This window comes from Diplotaxodon limnothrissa, linkage group LG22 (genome assembly GCF_057381915.1).
Source record: "Diplotaxodon limnothrissa isolate DT_005_m linkage group LG22, D_limnothrissa_male_GT1.1, whole genome shotgun sequence".
NCBI classification, from domain to species: Eukaryota; Metazoa; Chordata; class Actinopteri; order Cichliformes; family Cichlidae; genus Diplotaxodon; species Diplotaxodon limnothrissa.
The window spans coordinates 3,945,435-3,963,170 of NC_140616.1; the positions used below are offsets into that span (position 1 = coordinate 3,945,435).

The 17,736-nt window shown below is 39.1% G+C and overlaps 1 protein-coding gene across 1 annotated transcript in view; it reads right to left on the bottom strand.

The window, feature by feature from the left end:
* grin2da (glutamate receptor, ionotropic, N-methyl D-aspartate 2D, a) overlaps positions 1-17,736 on the bottom strand; it is a 145,451-nt gene that overhangs the window by 19,167 nt on the left and 108,548 nt on the right. Inside the window, exons 11-15 of the mRNA XM_085346875.1 lie at positions 15,972-16,084; positions 11,725-11,841; positions 10,693-10,853; positions 6,080-6,149; positions 5,316-5,433 (exon numbers count right to left, since the gene is read on the bottom strand). Coding sequence (XP_085203001.1) covers positions 5,316-5,433; positions 6,080-6,149; positions 10,693-10,853; positions 11,725-11,841; positions 15,972-16,084 — 579 coding nt within the window. The remainder of the gene's footprint in view (positions 1-5,315; positions 5,434-6,079; positions 6,150-10,692; positions 10,854-11,724; positions 11,842-15,971; positions 16,085-17,736) is intronic.

Genomic DNA, 17,736 nt, shown 5'->3' on the forward strand with positions numbered 1-17,736 from the left:
TGCATGATGAATTCATGTCATGTCTTTGGGGTTGGTTATGAAACTGCTGTAGCTCGGTGTTGAGATTTTAAAGAGCGCAATTATCACAATTAGCCAAATATGTGAAATGCAGTTTGAGGTCGTCCTCTAGTGCTGTTCACACAATTATTGTTTTTTAATCAAATTGGGATTATTACACAGAACGTGGATGTTATTCACAGCCCTGGATAAATAACATCATTACCTATTTATGCAGGTGTGCTTTTCAGATTTTTATCCACTTCTTCTACTCTCTATTATCTGTTCAGATCAGGAGGAATCCACTTTACCTAAAGGCCGATGCATTTTAATGACATCTGCTCAATTTGGCTTTTCTAGCTTTTCACTATAAAATACTATAGGAACCAATCATATGTCAGCTTTGCAGATAAGACTTATAAGCCATGTAATCAGATATTTGTATATAAATATATCAAATATTTTTGGTATGAGAAAGGACAGCCAGTAAGAATGTGTGTGGCGTTGGTTTTTAAAGGATAGTTTTATTTTATGTCTTTTGTTGTCAGATATGTGTGTGCTAATCGTCTTTGTGACTTTTCCAACTTTCCTGTTTGTCAGTGGTTTAGGGGTTATTGGCATTGTCACATGGTTTAATTAATATACTGACATTTACTGGATAACTTTAAGCATTTTTTGTTACATCATAACACTGCATAGATCCAGGCAGGATCTGACAATGTTTAGGAGCTAATTTCCATCCAGCTTCGTCCACCAGGCTGTCAAGATCTTCCTGCTGTGTCCCTCTCGACTCTCACACACACAGACTCCAGACCTGCGTTCATCCCTTCTCTCTGTGGTCTAAACATTTTTTTTTTTTTGCATTGTTATTTATAATTTTCTATGAACCAGCAGAATTGTATGCTCCTTAAAAATCCCTTACAACATCTGTTTTCCTTCGGTATTTCAAATTAAGGCTTTGAAAGGTGTAAAATTTTAAATGCATAACTGAATTCCTTCGTACATTGAACAGGAAGTCTTTGGCCCAGCTGACAACAGCCTACAGGTTCTATAAAATATATTAAACTATGTTTTTGAAACATAGTCTACAAATATCTAACACCAGAATTCATCTGAATGAATGTTGTAGTCCTTGTAGTTCATTGGGTACAAATTCATTCCTGATATTCTTTTTTCTCATAGTTCAGTTTTAATACATTTGTATTCAGAATCAGTGCTGACGCATAAAGGAAAAATAACAGAACATTTCATCTGGTTAGAAATAGGCACAGCAGAAACTTGACAAATGCTTTCATAAAAACGACCTCTGCTGCCAGAAATGATCAGAAAAGACCAAAGCTGGGTATCTACTTATTTAGTACGTGTTTCTTATTTTGTCACACTTGGAAAGTTTGAAAGTTCGAATGTGACTGCGACAGACTGGTGACCTGTCCAGGCTCTTCCTCACTGTACCTCCTGACCTCTGACAAGACAGCAAGCCGCTGAAATAGACTCCTGCCTCCCTGAACCCTAAACTTGGATAAGTGAAAGACGGATGGATGTTCAAATACAGCTGGAAATGTAGATTTATCTCATGTTTTCCTTTGGCTGTAATCCACAAAATTCTATGAACCTTCTCTTGTTTTCAGTGTCATCATGTTGAATTGGTGCCACAGATCATGTTCACTTGTCTGCAGGATTTGCTGTAACTTTATTGGAGACTATTTAAAACAAACAACCCAGAGGTTCAAGTATTCAGTATTTCAGCTGCATGCTAAGAGACCAGGACTGAAACAATGAGAAACAGGCTGGTTAACATTACCACTGTTTAAATGTACTCTGTAGTACCAATGAGCGCTTTGAGCTCCTTCACTGCTCCTCAGATCTGTGTTTTTTTCCAAACCTCTTGTGTCTCCTGTTTCTTTCTGTGCTGAACAGATCCACTCATCAATCTTCTTTGGACGCTTTGCCATTACTGAGCTACTAATGACAAATATGTAAATAAAAATGTGATTAACACATAAATAGCCAGAGTTCTTGGAAATGTTCATGATCACCAAATGTGATATCGTCATAGCAGCATGAACAAAGTCTGAGAAGAGCTGTGTTTAAATCCAGTTTCTGTGATCTTTTTACGTCATCATGAGCAACACAATCAAAAACTGAAGTCTTGAAATTCAACAGAGACCTAAGAAAATGCAAAGAGGCTGAAATTACTATCAGACTATAAGTCAGAGGATGGGAAAAAAAACAGGCAAAATGTGTATGCAACAAACCAAACAATAACTTTGAGGGTAAAATATTTAGAGGAGTGAAGTCTGTCTGAAGTCTGCTGTGCAGTATGTGTATTTGTGTATAATCAGGTCAGACAGAGAATATGGGAAGTGTTACTGAGTGTATGAACCAGAAAAAGAGAAATGTGTGTGTGCAAGTGTGTGTACGTGTTATCTGACAGCTTTAGCAGAGATCACACGACCCTCCCTCTTCCTCTCTGCTCCTCCTCCCTCTGACCTTCTCTATTGATCTTCCTCTCTCTCACAACCACCACCTCTTTAATTTCTCTACTGACCCTCACCTATCACACCTTTCTCCATCCACATCCCTCTTTTCTCTTCCTCACCCCCAGCTTTAAACTTTATCCTCCTATAACACTCAACCATCACCACAAAACCTGTGTAAACTTTTTGATCATTATTCATTTGCAGTGGAATTAAAGAACTAGAAACATTAAAAAAAATAAATAAATAAATAAAACCTTTTTCTCCAGTACACGCTCTTCCTGAACATCATGACCCAGCCATTTTTAAAATGTATAAAACTTGGATAATCTTCATAAAGAGGACTCCTGGTCAACCTGCTGTTACCCTAAAAATGTAAGTTTTAGCTGCATTTTCACTAAAAGTGTTGCCACCTTCCCAATCGACCCATGTCAGTGAGGTTGAACAGCATGTTTAGATTCTGCAAGGTTTTTGATTTTGTTTACAGAGGCGCATAACTTGGTGACCTTGGGTGCTAACTCCATATTTTGGGGTCTAATGAGCAGATTCCTTAGTAATTCTCAATCAAAGCTTTTGACATGTCTTGGTTTGTGGAGCGGTTATGGTGTAAGAGGGACAAACGGCATAAGTAGCGTATCAGAATTACCTTTTACTTCTGTAGTAATTAGCACAGTAATTAGGACGCATTAATGAAAGGATCATTTAAAAAGGAAAATTAATATAGTCCTCAGTACTGCAGTCATGAATACAGACATGAATGTAATAAATGTTTTGGACATGTGACTACTCTTCCTTTGAATGTGCTGTTTGCTGGTGGGCAGTAAGGAGATTACATGAAATGCGGTGGGAGTGCAAAGAAAATGGCGACCAACAATGGCGATCGAAATCAAGTAACTTAATAAGCTAACTGAGCTGTAACAGAGTAGCTTTGCATGACATGTAGCTCAGCATAATCCTTATTAGGTATATATATAAAATATCCACTGACTGAAATCCACTGTTTAGCTTTGAGGAGACTGTATGTTTAATCCAGTTGTCTGATGAGTTAGCTCTGCTCAACAGAAGATTTCAACAGCAGATGACTGGGACCTCCATGCTCTTAGTAAGAACTAACATCATACAGAGCCAAGAGTGGAACAAAAACTGGCTGAAACACAGAGTTTAGAGTAGATTTTGATTCACTGCCATTTCAGCTACTTATACCATATAGATACACTGACCTCATTACTTAAAAGTTTGGCCCTGTTTAGCATGAGAATCCAGGAAATAGTAGTTTAAATACAAATCCAAGGTGTGATCGGTCTCCTTTAACCATTGTTTGTTGAACAGACCTCTCAAAGATCTCACAGAACTTTTTTTACATTTCAATATTTTATGACTTTGTCATGTTGTTGCTAATGATTTGACATTACTATTTTCTGTTCATACTTTAATTTGGTGCTTTTTTTTTAGGAACAATGGTTTGGGGTCTCAGAGGATCCCGGTCTGAAGGATCCACTTCTCCCTACACAGTTTTAATAAATTAAACTATCTGTTCAATTAATATATTCTATGAGTCTAAAATTAAAGTAAAATACAACATAACGTGACAATAATAAAACTCTGTCAATCATTTAAAAAAAGTATTACCTTCATCATATACATGAGGAACTTCCCAGTAATCCAAATGTTGGGAATGTGACTGGATTAAATGCACCTGAGAGCTGGGGCATGTGATGCTCATGCTGTATATAAAAAGAGCCCCAGTCTGAGCAGCAATGACTCTCCTAGGAGACAGGAAAACTCTACCTCCTGATGTGACTGTCTAATGCTCAGCTGGAAGACCTACTTGACAAAAGTATTACCTTTGCTCCTGAAATATAGACAGCAAGGTAGTAACTGTTCCTCCTCCTGTTACAGGCCAACAGGAGCAAAGCATGAGGCAAATTGGGTGTTATCAGTGCCTGAAGTGTCTGACTAGCTTCAGTCGCTTTTAGCTCTTTCTGAAACAACCCTAGTGAGAGCTTGGTTCGTATCAGCAGACAAAAGTCAGACTGGGCAGGCAGGCCGTCCCTTTGTCATCAATTCTGCTTAAAATATTTATGGACAGAATGTCCAGGCACACCCAGTGGGTGGGGGTATCAGTTCAATGGTCTCAGATTTCAGGTTCTGTTCTGGAGATCATGACTTCATTGAGTCATTTCGTCCAGCTTGCACTGGGAGACAATTAGCTCCTCCAAGTCTGAGGCCATGGTTCCCAGCTGGAAACGGATAGAGGAGTTTAAGTTTGTTCATGAGTGAGAGGGAGAGATTGACAAACATACTGAAGTGGCATCTGCAGTAATGTGGACTCTTTACCGGTCTGTTGTGGTCAAGAAATAGATGACTCTGTTTATAGGTTGATCTACTTTCCTAACTTTATTTGTGGTAAAGGTATCGTGGATACAAGCAGAACTGGGCTTCCTCTGAAGTGTGTCTGGACTCCTTTAGCGATACGTGATGAGATGGTGATTTGGAATGGACTCAGAATGGAGCCGCTATGCCTCCACGCTGAAAGGAGCCACCGGAGGTGGTACCGGCATCTGACTAGGATGCTTCCTGGGCAACTTCTAGGTGAGGTGTTTTGGGCTCCTCCTGTCAAGAGGAGGCCCCGGAGCAGGCGAAGGACACAACCAGGTTGTGATTGGCTTTATGCTATTTTTTTCTTTTTAGATGACATTAATTATTTAATTAACTTTTATTATTACTTATTGGGGTTTTCAAGTTGGTAAGATGAGCATTAACTATGTGCTTCTTGTTCTCTCCTTCGTCCTTCCTGCTAGCGCATCTTACGTGTTGCTTTCTGGTCCCTTTTTAACTTACCATCTCCAACTAACTGCAGCAGAGCCAGGTCCAGTGGGCGTTTCCAGCGGGAATTCTTGTGCAGTGCAATACCGTAACCCGTAGTGGCAAACACCTTACCAGAGCCGATGGTCATAACCTTTTTGAATTAAACACATAAAGGTCCATAAATCCACGTATACACACAAACACATTAATTCACAGAGAGCCAGATATGAAGACGCAGATGGCAATGAGCAAAAGATAAATTAGTTTCATTTTAACTGTAATTTCTTTGTGTACTGTCACGGTCACATAAATTCAGTTGGCTGAGCTCTAATATCGACATCCCAGAGTGTGGGATATTGTTTCAGTGGAGGAATTAATATAGATCCACATCAGTTGTAATAATTACTGCAGCAGTGGCTGTTGTATGAGGCTGCTGGGAGCTCAGGCCTCCCACAGACCTTATTATAAATGATCACCAGGAAGGATTTTCATTCTTGCTGTGGGAGCCGTATCAAACTCAAACTTATAAATAAATCAACACCAGTGCCAACCAGAAATGACAATATTAACTAGCTACAGGCCGCAAGGGGGAAATATAAATGCATTGGGTGTGTTTGATTTATTTAATGCAGATGTACATCTTGTACAAGTGCTCATTTAGCATGCTTGTTATGTTTTTTGTTTTGTTTTTTTGCACATGGTAATAGGACAAAGAAACTTGAGCAATGGTTGCCCGTATGCACGAAAGTGTCACTGTGCAGAGGTGTGAAATCACTGTGCACAGATGCATTTCCTACCTTGCAGCCCTCGTCCTTCCTGGCCATGTAGTTCAACACTGCAGCATCATAAATGAAGGCATCTAGTTTTCTGCAGGGGAGAAATGAAGGAGGAAAATTACAACAAAGCAATGGAAATCACTGACCTGGATCTAAATGACAAAAGCAACTAGAGAACAAAATGACAAGATATGATGGACAAACCAGCAGTGAGACAATGTCCCTACAAAGACATCAGCAAACAGAGGGCTCTTTCTAAACAGCTTTTCACCAACTTTCAACAATCACACAGTGAAACATTCATAAATGGAGGAAGAGATGCCAATTCTCCTCCTACAATAGCTTGAATAGAGCATAATTGAATGCAGCGACAGGGGAGGGGGTAATTTAAGCAAAGGATGTGAAATTCACTTTTGCTCAGAAGGAAAAATTCAAACAGTTGTTGTAATTTCTGACTGCAGCTACTCAAAAAAATGCAGTTTTTTTACATAAATGTTCAGGAAGTTTACAAAAGCCTTGTTTCTTTCAAAGTCACCACATGACTGGGTAAGGCTTAGTATATTGCGACAACATTTAATCTAACTGAAAAAGAAATAAACCATAAATCACTGTGAATGATGATATTTAAAGCTAACTAGGAAATTCATCTTACGGCAGATCAGTCTGTAAATGTGTTATGTAAAGGCTGTTATCAAAGCTGTTGGACTGCATTAGTCATACCCACCTGTTTCAAATCTTATCAGCCCATCAAATGCCCATTATATGTTGTTATCAGTCCCTAGCAGCACCTCTTAGTGGTGGTAATTTCACCCTGCTGAACAGCAGCGACCCGAGGTGTGTTTCTAGGTTAAAACAGCAGTAAAAGCATCTTTCGGACGTTTCCTTTGTTACGTTGTAAGGTCTTTGATTTCTTTTTAAGCTCAAAAGGTAGTTGGTAATGTTCAGGAGAAGATAACGGTTTAAAATAAAGATACTTTTACATTTATTACAATGAATAACAGCCTACTGCGCCTGGCAGAAGGTAGAGGAAGGTGTTTCATTGGTGATGTGTGTGAAAAACGATCTGTTATCACACATATTCAATCAATCAAATGAAAAAACTAAAGTGAAGTTCTGGTTTGATAAAAACAAAGTATCATTAGATTTGAATAAATCTAAACTTATGTTATTTGGAAATAGTAGTTTAAATACAAATGCAAAGATTCAAATAAATGGTGTTGATATTGAAAGAGTCAGTGAAAATAAATTTCTGGGGGTAATAATAGAGCTCACGTAAGATATATTCATTCCAAAGTATCACGTAGCATTGCAGTACTAAACAAGGCAAAACAGGTATTTGACAGAACATCACTTCATATTCTATACTGTTCACTGGTTTCACCATACTTAAGCTATTGTGCAGAGGTCTGGGGCAATAACTATAAAACCACATTACATTCACTTTTTACTCTTCAAAAAAAGCAATTCGAATCATCCACAATGCAGGTTATAGGAACATACAAACTCACTATTTTTGCAGTCTGAAATATTGAAAATTGACGATCTAGTGAAATTCCAAACAGCACAAATTCTATTCAAAGCAAAAAATAAAGAACTGCCAGGTAATATTCAGAGTATGGTTTTTTTTTTTGAAAGAAGGAAGTTATAATTTAAGGGGTTTTTGTAACTTCAAAACAGGGAAGGTACGTACTATAAGAAAAGACTTTTGTGTTTCTGTTCATGGAGTGAAACTGTGGAACAGTCTGAATATGGAATTAAAGCAAAGTCCAAACATTGCCCCGGGGCCTCCTCCCGGTGGGACATGCCTGGAACACCTCGCCCAGGAGGCATCCTTGTCAGATGCCCGAACCACCTCAGCTGACTCCTTTCGATGTGGAGGAACAGCGGCTCTACTCTGAGCCCCTCCCGGATGGCCGAACTTCTCACCCTATCTCTAAGGGAGAGGCCAGCCACCCTTCGGAGGAAGCTCATTTCTGCCGCTTGTATCCGCGATCTCGTTCTTTCGGTCACTACCCACAGCTGAATAGCTCTATTTAAAAAAAAATAATAATAATCATGATGTGATGTGATATTATAGTATATAGTATATCAGAAATCTCTTCACTATTTTTATTACAAATTATATCAGTAAGGAAGCTGACTAGATATTAACTGATAATTTATGGCAAAGTTTTGGGATTAAATAAGTGTGTACTTCTTCCCACTCCCTTTCAACATCTAAATTAATCAGAACGTTTTTTGTATGTATTTTGTATAGTATTTTTTTTTCTCTCTTATTTTTCTCTTCTAAATGTATATTGTTCACATGTTGAAATAAATTACCAATCAATCAAACCAGCTTTAATTCATTTTCTACAGCAGTGGTTTTGTAGCTACTTTGGATAATGTGGTTCAAATCTGAATCATGTTGCAGATATAAGGAGTTTTCTGTGATGCAGTTGCATTTATATGCATTTTTTCTTTGCAACATTATCCAGCTGTACATATCTTAGGAATTAGAAACTGACCAAGTGCCATTCTCAAAACTGCAACTCCCAGGGTGTCATGGGAGGGTTTCCTAAATTCACACACTACATCATATGGTGTGATAATTACACAGCCTGTGGTTTCACTCTTTGGGAAAATGAGGAAATTCTTAGTTATAATAATCTAAAAGATTGAGACTAGCATTAATTCAGGCAAGACAAGAACTGAAGCTCAGACTGTAATCCTCACAGACCGGCTGATAACAGCGAGCCTCCCCGTGGTTTCTGCACATCTGAAACCCAGCTCCGTCCTAGCTTCTTCTTTTAATGCCACATCTCATTTGATCACTGTTATATCACTTCTCACTGATGCCAGATTGTTTCTGCATGCTGCTCTCTCACCTCAGGCTTTCTATCTGTGCACATGCAAGGGCAGAGACATACCACCAAATATAAATTACTCCAGGAAGAATCTTCTCCAGTGATCCAGTAGTAACAGTAATAATTAAAAAGAAAAAAAATCTCAAGATTAAAGTATAGGGAAAAAATGAATCATTTGAAATCTGCTACTGGAGTAGAAGCAGTGCAAAATGGATATACATCAAAAGTGAATTACAACAGTTCATCATCAAGTAATGGATTAAATGTAACAGCTCAGCTCACACTGGTGATGTACATCTGAGAAGCGGATGATAGATTTGTCACTACACCTGCTCTTCTACTTCACATTCATTTATATTCACACTCAGGGAGCTGCACAGATCCACGAAATTGTTACTGGGGGGAAAGCGCTCAGTTGAAGGGTGGAAGATTTTTTTAAAAAAAGGTGACGAAGAGGGTACACAAAGCAGGAGGGGAGGAGGTGGCTGACAGCAAAAGGAGAGAAAAGGGAAGTTCAGATATTATTATTGGGTGGCAAAGGAAGCACACAGGAGTTGATGAACTGGGAGCAAGGAGTTAATGAGAGAGGGAGGAATAGACCAGTCAAAGGACAGAAAAAAAATCATCATGAGAAGAAAAGGAAAGCACAGGAGGAGAAAAGATGAGATGGAGAGGTGGTGCTCAGTGCCATGGCAGGCAAATCAAACAGAAATCTTCATATCACTTTGCCTCGACGGATATTTCCTTTGTTTATAATGTCAGGATGAGAGGGAAGGATAAGGAAGAGGGAGATAAACAGTGTGTAATGAAAGAGACGACGGACAGACTGATTGAAGTGAGATAGAGAGAGAGGTGGAAAATTAATGTAAGAGGGGCAAGAAGGACAAGTGAGTATGATAAAAAGGAATGCATCGTTGTGTTTTAATAACACGCTACGTCAAATCTACTAAAGACTGTGCCCGCTACTTGCTGGCTTGTGTGTGTGTGTGTGCTTGCTTGTCCCATTAAACATTTGAACCCTAATCTGCATCACTCCCCCCTTTCCCCTCCACCTCGCCCGCTTCCACATCAAACGCAATGAGCGAGTGTATATTTTATGGAAAGTGCTTTGTGTACTTTGTAGTCCCACAGGCGTATAATAAACTCCCCCCCCCCGTTGAAGACAAGAGGCGCCCGAGTGTCAGCCAGTGCTGAGATGGCGCAATTTTCCCACCGCACTGCGGTTGCTGCTAGCATGTATTATTTAAAAGTTTCCAGCCCTCCACACCTCTTCTCCAACTGCATTTAGTAGCCATGATCCTGATGGGGCTGCACAGGTTACAACAGTTTGCTGTGGCTCCCGAGGCAAGGCAGATCAATGCGCTAACAGGGTGAGTCAGGCAAAAACGGCTCCTGTAATTGAACCGAGCGTGGACGACAACACCGCCTCAAGTTAAAAATAAAAGATATATAAAAACCAGGGGAGATGGCACGGTATCTGTTTAAAGTAAGTGCTGTTGTCAAAAATGTGCAGCTTTAACTTGAATCTGGGTGCTGTTTAAAAGAGTGGATGACAGCAGAAGTATATTTGTAGTAATGAGATGTCTAGTGCAGGCAGAGTGTGGTTGCGTTCGGTCGTAACAATATCTGACATTTTTTACTTCATGCTCTTCCAAGTCCCGATCTACTTCCAATATTGTTCTGTTCGTATCTAACCGAACACGTAGGCTTTAATTTCTTCTATTTCACATGACAAATCCACACTCAATCCACACTCCAAGTGGTTGCTAATAGTTCTTCTATCCTTACCCAGTCTTGAGGTTGTCAATGGCTTCCTCTACACCCTTCTGGTTGTTGCGAATCATATACTGGTGCATGTTGGGATAGTTGGAGCGGATGTTCTCCTCAGTGCTGCCATTTGGCACCGTGCCGAAACGCAGTGGTGGGTACTGGTCTGCTGGCTGCTGAAACTGCACAAGAAGAAGAAGAGGAGGTGGGCTGAGATTAAAGTGACAGGAGGAAGGACGGAAGTTAAAGAGTGGTAGCTGAAATGAGGGAGAGGAGCCGATCCGTGCTGCGGGATGAAGAGCTGCAAAGATTCAAAGACTTCACTTTCAAAGAAGAGCCCCTGTGCTACACTTTTCTAAAGAGCTCAGAAGCAGAGAGAGACTGATAAAACAGATGAGGTTTTAAAGTGTCAAAGCAGCGGGACACAGTTTTGTGAGTTGTGGTGAAACTGCGCTGGAAAAATCAAAATAATAAAAAAAGGAAAGTACACAGTTTTCCACTTCTGTTAACTTAAGCTATTCTGATGTGCTCTCTTAAAGGCAGACATGAGAGAGTGCAATATTTGTGGCATAATCGTATTTACAACCCCGATTCCAAAAAGATGTTGGTTTGCTGAAGGTATGAGGGGGAGGGAACTGTAGCTTCTTTTAGTCTGTGGCGATAACAGACGGGTGATATACTCTCTGTGATGTGCAAAGATGAATTAAAATTTGGATTTGTGATCCCAGTGAAGAGATTCCGGCTTCTCCCTGCTTCTTTATTCCACCCAAAATGACCTTTGACCCGGAGAACGTGTTAGCATCTCTCTCTATTCATTTATTTTTCATTGTACACAGCAATCCATGTTTTTGGAAACAGGGTTGTATTTATTTTGAAAGATGACCCTGAGTCTGGGAGACTTTGGTGTTGTAAGTTTTAAATCAGGTAAAATACCCATGATTCTCTCAATATCAAATATGTGGAATTTCTTGCTAACCATTCAGTCCATCATATGACTATTCACCTGTTTGTAAATCACTTATCCATCCATCCATCCATCCATCCATATCATACCTTCTTATCTGACAGCCCTGACACCGTGTCAATGTACTCCTCCTGGATCATGAAGGCAGCCAGGTTGGCAGTGTAGGAGGCCAGGAAGATGACAGCGAAAAAGGCCCACACCAGCACCTGAAGGTAGAACGTGGTGGAGTAAGATCAATGAGGACTGAGCCTGACAGGTGTGAAAGTATTTTAGGATCCCGGTGACTCTATTTCCACTCCCTGGCATTTCATCGCTAAACTCACAGCTCTGAAACTCTGTCTTGCCTGGAGGGCCGGTTCATACTTTCCACCGTGGCATTTCTGCCTCCTAAAGCTGCAACCCAGGAATCTGTCGCACAATTAAATGAACTTAAATTGTAAATAATATTAAACTAGTTGCATATTTTTAAATATGGGAAGAAAGAAAATCCCCTTTTTCATGCAATACACTCCTTACATCATCACGTCCATCACAGTGGATATAAAAATACCTTCTGCCCACCTTAAAATTCATTTAGGACCATTGATGCAAATATGCTAGTTGAATCAAAGCACTTGGTTAAGTATGTAAGCACAATTTTGAAATACATGATTTAAGTAATTAATTATATTTAAAAGGTATTTTTCAAATAAAAAAATATATTGTGTAAAAGTTATTTAATATTGCATCTCCACAAAGGAGGGAAACTTGGTGACATATGTTATGTTTAGTGCTTTGTATAATTCAAGCTTCAAGCGCTACATCCTTCATCATTCAAGCAGTTGAACTGCTATTTCATTCACATAGCCTTTAGCTCAGAAAACAGATGGTGCAAATTTATTCCAGGCTTGGGCTGATTGCCTGTTAGCCTATAGCTATTTGATTGGTTATTTGCTACATAATCTTGCTTTTCTTGCACAGATACTCGTTGGCAGAAATTAATATTTTATTGTTAAAGAAGTGTTCAAATGTATTCAGCATAAACAAAGTGGATTATCTTTTGCAGCACAAATAAAAAAAACAAACTGCCATTTGAAGAAGAAGACAGATTAGAGAACGGCCTGGAGACTCAAGTACAAAACTGTGGCTGACTGATTTGTTTTAATAGTTTTTGGAGAAACGCAAACATAAGGTGAGAAATCGAAAATTGTTAAAAAAGGAAGAAAAACCCCCACTGCATTTAAATTTGAAATCACCTTGAAGCACTCCTTCAAGGTTACATATTTGCGCCCCTCTGGAGTGCTTCCAGCACCACTGCAGTTTTTAGATTGCTCCTTGGAGGTCCTATTTTGGCACGTCAATGCCACCGTCTTCTTCAGGAGTTCTTCTTCTTCTTGATGTTTACTTAAAGAGTAATCAACTTCTGTGCCAAACTGATGCAAATTTCCTCCTGATGACTGTGGGGATCACTAGTGGGGATCATATGACTGGGTATCATATTCAGCGACAATCCAGCGACAACCAAACAACAGCCTTCAGAGGAAGAGTTTGCAGTGTTTGTCATGGCCTAAAGGTGTCGCATCGGGTTAGTTTGTGTGTGTGTGTGTATGTTTTCATGAAGTGAAGCCCTTAACGAGCAAGAACGCCACATTAAATCAGATAAAGATTATGACTTTTATGAGAGAACTGCAACAAGTGAGGTTAATATTTCAGTTTGTTTATTATTTAAACGCTAGATTTTCACCAGATAATGGCTGTTTTCACATTGTAGTATTGCTGTCTGAGTAAGGAATCAAAATATATTAACTACCCCAAATTACTTTAGCAAATTAACATGATTCTTCAAAAGGTTTTTTAGGCAATTCGGGATGGAGACATTTAGCCGTACAGAAGAGCTGCTTTTATTGCTATAAGATGGTTGAATGCTGACATTCAGCCAGGAAGCAGAGATGTGGATTAGCCGGAGCAATAAATTTGCACTGTGGTGAATAGGACTATTTGTTTCCACAGTACTCTGTTTATGCCAAAAGTTAATTTGCATAATTTTCTTAGTGATTAAGATAGTAAATGCACACCCCTACTAACTGTGGCAAATCAGCATAATTAAAAAATAAAACTCAGTGGAGGCTTGAACGACGGACTGCTTGGGAAGTTATCGACCTGTGGACTGATGTAAAATCTGTTTAAATGGTTAATATCAATAATAAATGGTTGACAATTATCCTTCCAGCGCATAGTGGGGTACTTACTGATAACCCTGAATAGGCTTAGGCAGGTATGAAAAATGAAGTGGAAGTCATTTGGCAAATAAACCTCCATTAAAATTGGATTTATCTTGTAATCATTCTTTCTTTTTTCCTTTTAATTAGACGTGGTTGCCTCGTAGAATATTTTGGCTGGCAAGTGTTGCAAAAACATATCAGATACAGAGTGCTGGTGCTGCTAAAGGGGAACCTTAAATATACAGTTTTCTCTTCAGTGGATTTTTTAATCTTAAATTGAACATGGGAAATGGTTCGATGGGCAAGAAAACCATTAATAACTCTTACCTGCAGGCTGAAATACAACTAACTTCAAATCCAGGTTAAAAAAAAAGCACACATACGATGTTGAATAATCATCTTCTCTGCTCTAACCCCCTTTTGTGAAGCCTATCAAGCAGCTAATGAGCTCTTAAGATGATTGGGGTTTTGTTGAAAAGCACTTGGGCAAGCAGTCGAACAAAATACACCTCGAGTTTTCCCCTCCTGTGGCTTTACTCTGCATTAGAGATTGCAAGCCCAAAGTAACAGCAGGTACTGAAAGGACCACCACAGTGAAACAAGTGACTAAACAGTCTGTTAAATAATTGTCTTGTAGACACCTAGATTACACTGAAACATGACATTTTTAATGACTACAGTTTAATGTCACACAGGTATCCGCTTGATGGTGAGAATGTAGTCATTTGAAAGTTGAACTACTTTTGACTCAAAAATTGTTAATTTAGGCTTGTTAATAGATAGAAGTTTTATAATTTTGCTTCTGTAGACCACCACAAATTAACATCACTTTAAGTAAAAATGATTGTTTTTAATACTTAATGAAAATCAAGTATGAAAATCCTTTTTATTCAATGACGCACTAAAGTTTAGAACCTGTGGCGATCTCCAAACGCTGTGTTACCTCCTGAGGGTGGCTGCAGTAAAGACCTTCCCTGCACTCACCTTCAGTTGCTCTTTCTCTGTCGGCCTTTGGTTTTATAAAACTGAATAGGGTTAAGCGCTTTGGTTATAATCCGATTTCTCATCTCACATTCCATTGCCTTAAGAAACTCTTGGGTTCCTTTTCCCAGTATGCTTTGGTTCACTATCCATTTGCACTGTTTGCCAGCATTTGGAGTACAACCCTGTACACTTCAGAATTCATCCTGCTACTTTTATTAGCAGTTACAGCCAATAAAGACTAACAGCACAACATTCCCTCCACTGTGTCTGACAGATGACGTGCTATGTTTTGGCTCATGAGCTCTTTCTCTCCTTACTTTCCTTTCTGATCTCTAATCGTGGGTTCATCTGTCCAAAGAATCTTTTCCAGAACTCTGCAGGCTCTTTTATGTGTTTTCTGGCAAAGTGCAATCTGGTCTTCTTGTTCCTGTGCGTAACTAGTGATTTATACATTGTTGTATCCATCAATTGTCTTCTGCATACCCAGTTCAGGATCTGGAATCTAGCCCAGCTGTCACACAGGTACACCCTGGACAGATTGGCAGTCCATGTACAGAGACATAAACAACCACTGACACATTCACACCTATGACTAATTTAGAATTGCCAAGTAGCTCAAACTTTGTAATGTGGAGAAAACTGGAGCTCTCAGAGAAAACCCACCCAAGTATGAGGAGAACATGGATTCAAATCCAGGACGTTCTCGCTGTGAGGCAACCACTGCAAAACTGTGCTACTCCACTTGGTTGTAAGTCCTCTGTATTATATGAAGTCACCTGCTCATTGTAGACCGTGATGATGATAAAACTTACTCCTCGAGAATGTTCTTGCTATGAAGCTATTTTTCTTAAACATGGAACAAATTTAATGGACATGAATTTTATTGCTCTTCTGTGGTCATTCCAGCTGTTTGCTCCTACTGAGCTGGTCAGTGGATTTTTTTAAAGAATTGTCCCAAATGATTGATTCGGAAAGTGCTAAAGTTTTTGCTATTAAAACAATTAAAATGGTTAAAATTGCATCTTTGACCAATAAATACTGAACCTGGAGTTGACTGTAATTGATGCTCTAGTTTGATGAGTCATTCACACAATTAATAAATAAAAAAATAAAAAAATAAATAAAAAACACAGCCATTCAACTAAATTTACCATGATCTTGCTGGTGGTTCCTCTGGGATTCTCCACAGGCACAGAGTTATTGAAGACCAGAGCCCAGAGCAGCCAGACAGATTTCCCTATGGTGAACTTAGATCCCCCTGACTCTGAGAAACAGACAGACAGACAGTGTGTTTATGAAGGAAAGTAATACCTGTTTAAGACATTACTGGAAATTGTGTTGGGTGATGAATTATGGCCAGAGTTGGGGGAAAAAAAACTATTTTCAAAGAAATATTAAGAGATGACTTAAATATCCAAATTTATGCTCTTAGGAAGAAACGCATCACTCTTTGAGTAGCAACAAAGAAATTAAGATTTGTGACATGTTGCTCACATCCATATGGAGAAGGCCACTGAACTGTTATCCATGATGGATAATCCTGAGTACCCTTTGCACCATTTACTGGCAGGCAGTGGTGCACCATCTCTAACAGGCTGATTCAGCACCGCTGCCACAGAGGAAATATTCTATAGCATGTACTATCATCCTCTATAACTACTACTAGCAATGGTAATAGTAGTAGAAATATTTCCCATATTTTCACTCATTCATAAAGATTTCCTTTTAGTCACTTAAGATCATTGCTGAGGTCCAGGTTCCAGGTCCGGGTTCATGATTCTGGGTAAAATTTAGTCTTTTGTGGTTTCACAGAAAGCAAAGCCAACAGGTAACACGTAGTGGAGGTTCTGTGGGGCAGGACTGATCCAACAGGAATTTTCAAGACAATGAGATGCAGAAGAAACAGTTTTATATAAAACGTATATGAAAAGTATTTCAAAAGTTACAGAACACTATTGAAAGTATTCTGTACTCTGAAAAAATAATTCCAAGATGCTTCAAAGACAAAAACTAGTCGGTTTTATAATAGTTTGGTTAACCGCCATAAAAGAGCAGCGCATAACTGTGTGGCCTTGGTGACATTGTGAATGAAATATTTGCAAGTCTGCCTGAAATCAGGTAATGCTAGCGAACAGAAGCACGTTGTTATCTGAATAGTCACAGTCCACTGTTGCTTTAAGACTTTTAATTGGAAATACAGGGACAGAGCCCAGACTTTGAAATTAAAGTAGAAATTAGACATGTGGACGCTGTTGCTATGACAATACAGAACGTCAACATTAACAACATTAACATGCATTAAATTGCAGTGATTGTATGGACCAGCTGCCCTGCAGTGATCTAAGAAATGTCTCATGTTGAAAGTTCAAACAGACGTAACTGAGAAGAGGACTTATTTAAAGTTATTAAACCTGGCAGCAGACACCCTCGTGTTGAATGTAAGGTCATTACGCTGTGAATCACTATGCTGTGAAGTCTCAGAAGGATGAGAAATAAAAGAACAAAAAGACACTGACTATAGCTCATTGTTCAACATTAAAGGTGAAGCTGCACGTTTATGGAAACACAGTCAGCATGTAGATATGGTGCAGATGTGTGGGAGGATTACTTTGAAGTATCTGAAGTACCTTTTCTTCAAGTAATGAGTGCACAAATTAAGCACACAAGGCACTTTATAGTGTCTTTACACTTTAAAGTGTATTATATTTGAGTGAAGTGGAAGTTAATTTGACGTATTTAAGTCATAGAATGGATAATATGTTGCTATTTTGTCAAAGCCACTGAAGTGTGAGCACAAGTTGGGAACTCATCACATATAGACCCTCCTTAAACTCAAACAGTACTTTTAAATGTTTAATGTGTAGGGACCATAATATTTTCCTAAATCTGGTGATTAACTCTGACCAAGTAGCAAGG